General features: G+C 39.2%; 1 protein-coding gene across 1 annotated transcript in view; it reads left to right on the top strand.

Moving 5' to 3' along the window:
* The window catches only part of LOC149196439 (uncharacterized), a 175,093-nt gene that overhangs the window by 50,862 nt on the left and 111,951 nt on the right, over positions 1 to 12,280 (top strand). The window contains exon 3 of the mRNA XM_089403742.1: positions 789 to 879. Within this exon, the coding sequence (XP_089259868.1) occupies positions 789 to 879 (91 nt within the window). The remainder of the gene's footprint in view (positions 1 to 788; positions 880 to 12,280) is intronic.

The raw sequence follows: 12,280 nt of genomic DNA, 5'->3' as shown, positions 1-12,280 counted from the left end.
CAAAGTGCTTGTACTTCAGTAAAGATTATCTTAGCCCCCTAGGCCCTGCAATTGCCCTATCCCAATCATTATACCTCATCCATCACCTTGAACCCTTCTTATTGAATATCCTTTAGGTGATCTTTACAGGGAAGCTTCTCTTGTCGTTTAAACACCACTAAATCGCTGGAGAAAGTCTGTTGAGGTGATAGTGGTAGTCGATCTCTTGTTTCCCTGAGGTATGGATTGACCTGTTGGGGCTTTGCACTAGGCCTGCTAGATTTTGCAGTTCAGGTCTTACATCTGGTTTTGGAAGCATTAATCTTTGTGAAAGTTCATGGATTCTGCATTACAAATTTTCATTTTGTTTCCCTAGTTTGTTGGAACACAACGAAACATCCTGGTATAAGTGGAATTAGTAGCATCAATGTAATACTTGTACTAAGTTTTGTAAAATGAATAGAGATAATAATGGAGGGATTTCTATACTACTATACTTCTATTTCTTTCTCTGATATTGAATATTGTCTCCTCTCTTTCCAGGGCATGTCTTTTCAGTTCATACATTCTTTGATGTACCTTTTTATTCTTGTACCCTCTACTTTTATTAGTATCTTCTCGTCCTTTAGTGCTTAGGAGTGATTTTGGCACTCCCACATTCTGATGTTAAATTGGCTGTATTTTCTAGTCCCATGGTGCTATTCTTGGGTCTTTCGCAGAGATTAATAAATAATCTTATTTTATCTGTTTTTGATCTTTTAAATTATGTAAGCAAGTTGATGTAAATATAATTGTGATTCATCTTTTAGGAGAGATAAGACAATCTGGTGAAAGGACAGGCTTTGAGGTGGTTACGGTAGATGGTCGCACAGCAGTTCTTTCATCTGTAACACCTATGAGGTAGAAAAGTGCTATACTGAAATTTTTGCTACATTTCTTTTTCTGTGTTATATGGTTTTCTTTATTCACTGATTACCAATATCCCTAGTGATGTTTCTATTTCTAACTCTTACTCTATTCTTTCTTTTAGTAAATGATTATTCTTTTGCTTTATGCCTTTTCTCCCTTAAAAATGACAAAAAATTATGTATACAAGTGGCAACACATAGCTATGACATTATATGTACTGGCCTGCAAGTTAAAACCTCCAATGTTCAGTGATAAGTAAACATAACAAATGTGAAAAGGTTGTGAAAAACATTAATAACTACAATGGGAAGCATCAGAAATATTACAAAGAGAAAAGGATGTATGTTATGAACATAAATTATGTAAAAATAGATAATAAATAATAACCATAATAATATAAATATAATAATAAATAATAAATAAATTAACTAATGGTTAGTTAGTTAATAATGAAAAGGCATGTCTTAGAGACATGCCTGTTCGTGAAAGGGTACTTACTTGACTATATATACAAGACCCTCATTCTCAATTGTATTCATCCTCCATTCATTCTTTTATAGAATATATAATTTACAATTATTATCCTACGATAGATGTCTTTGTTTACGAAGTATTTTAAATATTTCCGTTGCGTATACGACTTTTGGTCGTTTCATTGGTATCAAAAGTCGTATATGCAGCGGAAATATTTAAAATACTTCGTAGACGAAGACATCCATCATAGGATAGTAATTGTCTACGAAGTATTTTAAATATTTCCGTTGCGTATACGACTTTTGGTCGTTACATTGGTATCGAAGCTGTTCGATCCTCTGGACACTCAACTGCTGAAGAGAACCAGTTTGATCCGAACTTTGGCCATTAATCCTTCGTCAACCTTGTTGTCGTCACAATTGAAGCGTTTCGCTAGACAAAGTTGGAGTTTCTCTGTTTCTCCAGTTTTGTCATTCAGGGATTTGGCCATTAAACAAAAGAAAGGAAGAAAAAAAAGATAGTCAAAGAAAAAAAGAAAAAAGAGAAAAAAGAAAATAAAAGTACATATAAATATTAAAAAAATATTTAAAAAAAAAATATATTCCGATGTAAATTTTGAAGGAGAACATTCATATATATAAAAAGGTTTTACATTATTGATAAGAAGTGCATGATAAAATTAAGAGAGAATCTTTTTAAATATGTTTAAAATTATACGTAAGAGAAGGAGGAGTAGATAATATTATCTTGATTCTTCATTAAGTGGTTTGCAAGCCCGTGGTTTTAGCAACCCATGGTAATTGCCCATGGTATTTTCAAGGTAAAAGAAAAACAAAAGGAATACAAAAACTCTTTATGTGAATGATAAGTTTTACTTCTTACGTAGAGAAATTAACCGAGTCAAAGGCCCATACGTGGACATATATTTTATATTATACCCCAAAGAGGTGAATAACCACGTTTTACTAGGGTTGTGACTTTTCAAAAGGAAAAAGAAAAAATTATAAATAAAAGATATGTAAAGAGAAGTTTTGTATTATAAAGAGGTATTTTAAAGAAAATTTCAAGTCATAAATTATTGAAAATATATATAAGTACAAAGCGGGCATTATTATAGGAGGTTAGTTAAAAAGATCCATATACTAAAGTATGTAGAGGGTTAAATCTAGAACTATAAAGAGACATAAGGATAACAAGTTATAACAAATGAATAGTACTTTTTAAAAGCATTATAATAAATATTAGGTGTAGTTTATTTAAATAGTGGAGCTATATTAACATATTTTTAAAGTGGGGAAAAATATATAATTGAGGAAAATAAAAGTTAAAGGAATTTATAGAGGTGTTCAAGTTTATCAAATAAAAGGGCACTTATTTTAAAGAAGAAGTCCATTTTTGAAGAAAAAAGCGAATGGAGCCTAATTCTAAAATGATGAAGGGAGGATGTTTTTCCTATAAGGATATTTTTATTACGCATCGCAAGTTAATTACATTAAGAGGGACTATCCAAGGGAAAAAAGTCACTATCGCTATTAGTATAAGCAATGACGAAAACTACATAAATATTAATCTGGCAAATCGACTACTAATTTCAGATGCCAATATATGCGAAAAAACAGATCATTTTGGAAAGAAATACGAAATTAATAATTTACAACTAACATTAGATCATTATGAGTACACATCCCAATTTAGTGTTGTAAAAATGTATGACATGGAGGTTGACATAATTTTAGGTCAACCTTGGTTTAGAGAATTGGGTGCGTTCATGTTAAACCTAGAGAAAAAAAAATGATGTTTTCTTATAAGGGAAAGATGATCACATTTCGAGACATAACAACGAAGTCAAAATCGATAATGTCCTCATCAAAAGACTTTAAATATGTCATGAAATTAATACCTCAAACAAATCAAAAGTCAATATCGGAGAAGCAAAAAGAGCTTGAGGAAGCTATATCCAATGAAAACGATGAAAATTCTTGTTTAAAAGATCATATCCAGAAACTTCTTGCACAAGTCACAAAATGTAAAATTAAGAAGCACAAGTTAGAACAAGAAAAATAAAGGTTCGACAAGAAATTCAACGAAAGTCTATCAGAGAAAGAAGAGGAAAATTTATACTTAAAAGACTTTAACAAAAAATTATTAGAACAAATTGAAAAATTAAAAGATAAAGAGAAAGATACTAACGAAAAAGTCAACGATTCGTAAAAAGAAGAACTTTTATGTCTAAAAAATCATAACCAAAATCTGCTTAACCAGATTAAAAAAGCTTAAGACTGATAATAAATCATTGAAGAATAGTTTCGAAGAACTTGTCACAAAGGAAGCATTAAAATCTCTAGATGTAGCAGTCCAAGCTAAAGAAACAAACATCGATTCCACTAATCTCACAATTCAGGCAAATCCAAATCCTACTAAAGTAAAGACATACTCAGAGGTTGTCGTTCAAACAATGAACACTCCAAATGAGGATTCAGTAATCAATTCAACAACAACAATGTTTGAGGGAAAACAGGAAACTGCCCTAAAAATGTTAAAAGGAAGTTCAAACAAGAAAAATTCCTTATCTACATCCGAATCACAAGAGTAATCACCTTAATCAATTTACAAATCTATATCACTCAGAACATAAACAAAAAACTTATGTTCCGAAGAATACTAATGTTAGTGCAATCCATTCATGTGATAACAATTCATCACAAGTTCCTAGTCACTACAAGATTCGACAAAAGATTAATTTAGGATGGTTCGATCCCTTCTCAGTGCGGCTGTTTTGTTTGTCACTTAGAGGATCATATCAAATTGTATCGACAAAGATGACTGTTCCGAGACAATAAGACATTCGTAACAGAAAAAAATATCAAGCAGAAGATATTTGTAGTAGAAAAAGAGATCAAGCCCTTTCACCAACAAGCTTTGAGAACAAAACTTTTTGAAGGGGAAGACAATGCTATGAACATAAATTATGTAAAAAATAGATAATAAATAATAACCATAATAATAAATAATAAATAAATTAACTAATAGTTAGTTAGTTAATAATGAAAAGGCATGTCTTAGAGACATGCCTGTTCATGAAAGGGTACATACCTGGCTATATATACAAGACCCTCATTCTCAATTGTACTCATCCTCCATTCATTCTTTTATACAATTTATAATTTACAATTACTATCCTACGATGGATGTCTTTGTCTACGAAGCATTTTAAATATTTTCGCTGCATATACGACTTTTGGTCATTACAATGTAAACCTTGATGCCTTGGTAGATTGGTCCAACATGAACATTTGGAACTAGTGCTTCACTTGATTTCCCTCATGGTAGATTGGACCAACATGAACATTTTGAACTACTGCTTCACTTGATTTCCCGCACAGTATACGTGCCATCTTTTCTTCAAATGGATATGCTTCTTGTAGACAAATCATGGTTGCTACTTGGTGAATATTACAATACATTTACGAAAATAAGGAAATATTGCTTCAATTTGCAAGCTTGTAGCTGAAGTACTTGTGTTACTTGCTTCATACAAGTCTTTCTTCTTTTGCATTTTTTCATATTTATAATTACTATAATTGGTCCCACAGTTGGTGCTTGTCAATTGTTGGGTTTCCATGAAAACCATTACTAACCACAACAAGAAGCATTAGAAATATTAAAAGAGGCAAGAAGGATGTAAACCTTGATAAGCCTTGGTAAATTGTATGATATGAACATTTTGACCTACTGCTTCATTTGATTTCCCTCAGCGTATAAGTGCAGTCTTTTTCTTCAAATGGATATGCTGCATGTAGACAAATCATAGTTGCTCCTTGGTGAATATTACAATAAATTTACCGAAGTAAGGAAATATTGCTTCTATTTGCAAGCTTGTAGCTGAATTACTTGTGAATTTCTTGTATGAGTCTTCCTTCTCTTGCATTAATTCATATTATAATTACTAAAATTGATCCCACAATTGCTGCTTGTCAATTGCTGGTTGCTACATAAGAAAATCTCACTAGTCTTTGCCCTTTTTTTGTTCTACTTTTGTCTCTCTCATTCCCTTTGCTAGTTACTTTTGAAGCTCTGATACTATTAGCATCTTGCACTTGAAGATCATTGTTCTCAATAAGCATTCTTTATAGGATGATCTGACCGTTCTATCAAATCCTCTCAAGTTTATTTCCAAAATTTTCCCGGATCACAAAACATTAGTTGAATGCTTCACATCAAGTTATCTTGTTTTCAATTTGATGTGATGGATTTATTTGCAAACTAGCATGAATTGAAGGATACATCTTTACGTTTGCTGTCAATTCCAAGATATAGAAAAATTTCCTAAAGTAAGATCAGTTGCAAAAGGTCTGCACTGAACAAATCTGCAAATCTAGTCATAAAGATTTAAAAAAATGGCATGGAATTAAATGTAAACATACCAAGATATAATGTGTTGGCTTAATGCCCACAGCAATTCAGACAAAATTTATTTGTGACTGCATATACCAACTCAGGAGTGGTGATCATGATGCTAACAAACAATAACCCAGGCTCTAATGTATTGCTGTCACAAAATCACTCCCTCTAAGGAGGCACTAGCAAGGGTATGAAAGACCTAAAATCAGTGATCCCAGATTTCTTATCATTAAACAGTTTAATTATTGATTGTGTTTGCTAATGCTAAATATCCTTGGAATAGACTGTTATTTATGCACTCTTTAGAGCTAAATTAACACCAATGGAAAGGCACAATCAAGTACATGTGATACTAGTTTAGTGATAATCTCAAGAATAAAATATATGTTGCGCTGGCCTTGCATTTAGAGCAAAAGAAGAAAGAAGAAAAACATTATAAGCATGCTTATAGATATATGAAGCAACTTCTAGGATTGAAAATCATTTGGTGTACAATTTACTGTGTACTGTGTGTTATTGATCTTTTTAGTAGGGCTGCTAAGGTTCTGATAGCCTTGCTAGATGGCCACACATAAGGCAGTGTAATGTTCCAAAGTAGAAATTTACAGAGATAACAAAGACATGCAACAATTACAACACAAAAATTTACTCAGTAAACACACATGTAAACAGAAATTTTGTCCGGAACACCAAATTAGCCAATTTTCATTAATTATAATTGTTGGAGTACAATATGAGATGGAAGGAGTGCACCTGGGCTTGCACAAGGCAAGCTACAAGCCTTAGGTGGATGATACAATAGTGCCCAGCTGCTGTAATCTTTGCTGCCTCCAAAATACTACGCTGTTCCCTCAAAACTGCTCTGCTGGCTGACTTCCGACTCTGATTTACCCCCTCAAAACAACCCAGAAATTTCTGCAACTTTGGGGATGTACTCCTCTCCAAAAACCCAGAAAAACCCAGAAAGGGTTTTGCCTGGTTTTGACTTGCCAATTTCGACCCCTTGGGGATTGGCCCTCCTCCAACGCTGGTTCTCACTGCCTGCAGCTGAAACTGCTGTAACTTGCTGCCACAAGACTGGAAACCTCCCCAAATCAGGCTCCCAACAATCTCTCCGCAACCCAACTCCCAAATCCTCCGGCTAAACCTCCAACCAAGAGTCCCTCTCTAGTGACTGCGCAGTCCTGAGTGAGGATGACACAGTCCCTTCAATCTGCAGTTCGAACTGGGTGTGTGACTGACTATACTGCTGCAAATTCTCCTCCACAAGATGACAATTCGATGTGGGCAATGGAAGCCCTCCTAGGGTGGCACTCGAAGTCCACCGAAGAGAGGGATGAGCTTCACTCCTTGGGAAGCTCTTGTGCTGAACAACACTTTGTAGCTTAGCTAAACAACCAAAGCAACAATGAAATTCTTCAAATGATCAAAGGCCCCAAATGCTGCTCACTTCATCCTATTTATGCTTGCTCCCTTGGGCCCCATGTGGGTCCCATCAAATATTTCGATTCCCACTTAGGAAATTCGAATTGCCTTCATGGGGTGCGTATTTTTGGGTGGGTGAGTGGCCCCCACAATCCACTAAAAGCACATCGACCCCCTTTTCCTAAGTTCTCCCACATATTTGCCTAAAGCCAAAAATACCAAAATTGCCAAAATTGATTTTCTCCTCACCTTGGGAAAATTATTAGGAAGGGACATTACAGTCCTCCCCTCTCGGATGTTGCTTGTCCCCAAGCAACTGAAAAATTGGATGCTGCAAGATTTTTTCACTCTCCCACATGGCATCCTCTTCTGGCAAATCCTTCCATTTGACCAGGTACTCCCAGATCACCCTGTTCCTCAACTTCTTCTCCCGGGTCTCCAATATGATCTCTGGTGTCAAAACCAAGTGCCCCTCATCATCCAAGGGAGGCAACTCAACTGTTGTTGTGATATGCTCTCCCAATGCCTTTTTCAGGCATGAAACGTGGAATACGTTGTGAATCTGGCTCTCCTTAGGTAGCTCTAATTCGTAGGCCACCTCTCCCACCTTTCGGACCACCTTATATGACCCATAAAACCATGGGCGAAGCTTCTCTGCCCCTTTTTGCTTGAGCGTAGATTCCCTGTATGGCTATAGGCGTAAGAAGACCATGTCCCCTACCTCAAAGTCTCTCCACCTTGTGTTTATTAACATAGACCTTTTGTTGATTCTGGGCCACCTGCAAGTTGTTCTTGGGAGCACGGAGAATCTCCTGGCTCTCTTGAACCTAGTCCTTTGCCCCTGGGGCCCTGTTATCTCCAAACACCATGTCAGAAAAAGAAAGTGTATCATACCCATAAATTGCTTGGAAAGGGGTCATACCGATGGACATGTGATAAGTAGTGTTGTAGTAGAACTCCCCAAGGTGTAGCCACTTGACCCATGCTCTCTGCTGTCCAGTCACGTAGTTGCGCAAGTACCCTTCTAGCCACTTGTTCATGATCTCTGTCTGCCCGTCGGTTTGGGGATGGTAGCTAGTGCTGGGTGTAAGTTCTATACCCACTAACTGGAACAACTCCTGCCAAAAATCCCCCATACCTGCTGTCCCTGTCACTCACAATGGTCTTGGGGAGACCATGCAACCGGAAAACCTCCCGAAAGAACAACTTGGTAACTGGGTCGCTGAAGATCTCGTTGGGATAACAAAGAAGTGGGTGAACTTGGTCAGTCTATCGACCACCATATAGATGTAGTCCCGCCCCTGTGCAGCTGGAAGTCCCCTGATGAAATCCATGGATATCCTCTCCCACTTTCTCTCCGGAATGGGGAACGACTGTAGCAAACCAGCCGGTTGACTTAGCTCCACTTTGTTCCTCTGGCAATCCACACACTCTCTCACATGTTTCAGCACATCTCCTTTAAGACCCTACCAGGAGAACCTCTCCCTGACGGTACAGTATGTCTTGAGGAAACCTGGGTGCCTTGCTAGTGGAGAATCATGGGTTGCCTGCATGATCCTCTCCTTCAGTTGAGATCCTGACACTAGATTGTTGATTCGGGGTAGCATCGGATGTGCTCTAGCCATGAAAATTGGTGGAGAGGCTAAAGCACATGAGATCTCTAAGACCCAGAAATGGTTTGGACAGATTGTACTTGGTTTGAGAGATATTAATGGAGTTCCTAAGTCTAAACTTAGGAAAAATAAAATATTAATGGGTATTAATATAAAACTGGGTTAGAAAGTTCCAAAAGTCATGGATCAAGCCAAATCTAATCTTAGCCGTTGATTAGAGATTTAATCTTGGTCGTTGAAGGACCAACGAGAAAAGTATAATAGGAGGCTTGAGGGCCAATTGGAAGATACACCAGATTGATCAGTGATTCGATTTGCTAGAGTGGGGTTGCTAAGCAAAGTCGAATCAGTGATCAACAACGAGGTGCAGTGAGTACTGGGCAAAGAGGCAGAGACAGTGCCAAGAGACTAGCACAGAAGTAGAGAGCAAGAGGCAACAACCAGTTCAGGCCACACAGAACCCAATAGAGACAACACAGAGGCTAGAGGGACTGCGTCATCCACGCAGAGGCTGCTGGAGTGATGCAAAGGGTCCCAGAAGCTACGCAGTGCCTCAGAGGGCTGACGCAGAGAGGTTTGAGGCTGACGCAGGGCAGCAGGAGGCTGACGTAAAGGCCAGAAGGGCCAACACAGAGCTTCAGAGACGCTGGAGAGGGTTTTGTGGGATAGGTTTTCTGAATACCTGTTTCCGAATAGAGAGGTATTGCTGCCATGTATTTTTTCTCTGTCGGGTGAGCCGGTTAGGCACCCAGTTGTACTCAAGGAAATACTGCATAATAATAAACCCTCAGAATAGTTGCACCAGTTTTCCCGCATTGGGTTTTTCCGGAGACATTTGTCCAAAAATAACGGTGTCACTTGTGTGTTTGTTTTCTTTTAGCTGATGATCTGTAGATGTTGTGACTGTATTATGTTTATTTCGGTATTTAAATGTTTTAAATAACTTGTTCAGAATTTACGAGTAGAAGAACTAAACCAGCAAAATATAGATTAATTTTCTAACGGATAGACTTAGAAAATTCAATATAAATAAATTCGGTCCTTGTAGTAGATCACATCGTCCATCACCCTGAATCAGTCATCTCGGTGCATGCCATCCAAAATGTCGCAGGCCGGTCTATCCTTGGAGTACTCAACCAATAGCTGAGCCTTCCAATCCTGTGTGACATCCATCAGAGATAGAGCTGTGGGTCTCCTAAAGAGGGCATCAGCTACCACATTGTGTTTTCCCTTCACATACTCTATCTCAAAGTCATAAGCCTGGAGCTTACTCACCCATTTCTGCTGCCTCTCCTCTAAGGACTGCTGCTCAAGGAGGAAGCGAAGACTGTTGTGATTCGTCTTCACTTTGAATCGATTGCCCACTAAATATTGCCTGAATTTGGCCAACGCATGCATCACTGCCAACATCTCCTTGTCGTACACAGAGTACAACCGCTTGTGAGGCTGCAATTTCTTGCTCTCAAATGCAATAGGATGCTCCCCTGTGTCAAAACGGCCCCAATCCCTTCACCGGATACATCGCACTCTAGCACAAATGGCCGTGTGAAATCCGGCAAGGCTAAGACCGGACAACTGCTCATGACCCTCTTGAGGCGCGTGAAGGCCTCCTTTGCCACCTACGTCCACACAAAAGCTCCCTTGTTCGTCAAATCTGTGAGCGGTGCTGCAAGCTGTGAGAACCCTCTCACAAATCTCTGGTAGTACGTACAAATGCTCAAGAAACCCCTCAGCTCCGTCACGTTCCTGGGTGTGGGCCAATCTAGAATTGCTCGAATCTTCTCTTGATGTACCTTCACTCCATCCTCCCCAAGCACGTGCCCCAAGTACAACATATCTGTTAGCCCGAACTCACATTTGGACAACTTCGCATACAACTGTTGCTTCTCAAGTATGCGAAGCACCTCCAAATGCTAAAGATGCTCCTCCCATGTTCTGCTGTAAATGAGTATGTCGTCGAAGAAGACTAGAACAAAGCGTCTCAGCTGTCTACGAAACACGTGATTCATACAGGATTGGAATGTGGCCGGAGCATTGGTTAGCCCAAAGGGCATCACCAAGAACTCAAAGTGTCCGTAATGGCAGCGAAAGGCAGTCTTCGGAATATCCTGCTCCCTCATGTGAATCTGATGGTACCTTGAGCGCAGATCTATCTTAGAGAAGTATTTAGCTCCCCTAAGCTCGTCCATCAGCTCATCTATGCGCGGGATGGGGTACCTGTTCTTCAAGGTCTTTTTATTGAGAGCCCGGTAGTCTATGCACATGCGTAGCGTCCCATCTTTCTTCTTCACTAGCACCACGGAAGAAGCAAATGGACTCGAGCTAGGCCTGATGTGCCCCAACCTCAACAACTCCTGAATGGCCCGCTCTATCTCATCCTTATAGGTCTTCAGGTGCTTATAAGGAGTGGTGCTGACTGTGTTCATCCCCTCCTCTAGCTCAATGGTGTGCTCAAATCCACAGTCTGGAGGTCTACCTAGTGGGACATCCCCAAAAACCCCCCGGTGCTTCTCCAACAGGGCTAGTATATTTGGATGTATGACCTGCGTCTTTGTCCCCAACTCCGAAATCTGTAACTCAATTGCCCACTCCACATCTCCATGGCGCAAATCTGCCTCCATCAGGTGGGCTGAAACTGTTTGAGGGGGATAAGATTGCATGGCCCTCAGTATTACCGGCTTCCCGTTCGGACCCGAGAACTCCCATCTCGAGTTACTGCCAATCAGTCGTGACCTTCCCCAACACATACAACCATTGGACACCCAACACCACATTGGTGTCTGGGACATCAACCACAAAGAAATGGTCAGTGAGTGAGTAGTTCCTCATCTTTAAGGTCAACCCGGGCACATACTTTGGTACACTGCATGGTCCGGTCTCCGGGTACCAAAATTGAGAACCCCTCAAATGTCGCTGTCTCGATGCCCCTACGCTCCACCATCTGGGCATCAGTAAAATTGTGGGTGGCCCCACTGTCAACTAGGACTGACACACACTGCCCCTGTACAGTGCCCTGTTGAAATTCCTAAGTCTATCCATTAGGAATTTAATCTGTATTCTGCTAGTTTATTTCTTCTACTTGTTTAAATTTGAACAAGTTATTTAAAACATTTAAATACCGAAATAAATACAATACAGTCACAACATCTACAGATCATCAACTGAAAGAGAACAAGCACACAAGTGACACCATTATTTTTGGACAAATGTCCCTAGAAAAACCCAATGCGGGAAAACCAGTGCAGCTATTTAGAGGGTTATATTATTATGCAATCTATCTGAGTACAACTAGGTGCCTAATCGGCTCACTCGACAGAGAAAAATACACGGCAGTAATACCTCTATATCCGGAAACAGGTATTTAGAAAACATGTCCCACGAAACCCTCTCCGACACAACTGAAGCTCAACACTGGCCCTTCTGGCCACTATGTCAGCCTCCTGCTGACCTGCGTCAGCCCCAGGATCCTTTCCGTCAGC

Source organism: Pinus tabuliformis, chromosome 2_2 (assembly GCF_031772625.1).
Source record: "Pinus tabuliformis cultivar Carrire ecotype Pingquan chromosome 2_2, CPIR1, whole genome shotgun sequence".
Lineage (NCBI taxonomy): Eukaryota > Viridiplantae > Streptophyta > Pinopsida > Pinales > Pinaceae > Pinus > Pinus tabuliformis.
Note: the sequence above shows the minus strand (reverse complement) of the source record. Positions and strands in the feature narration are given on the sequence as shown.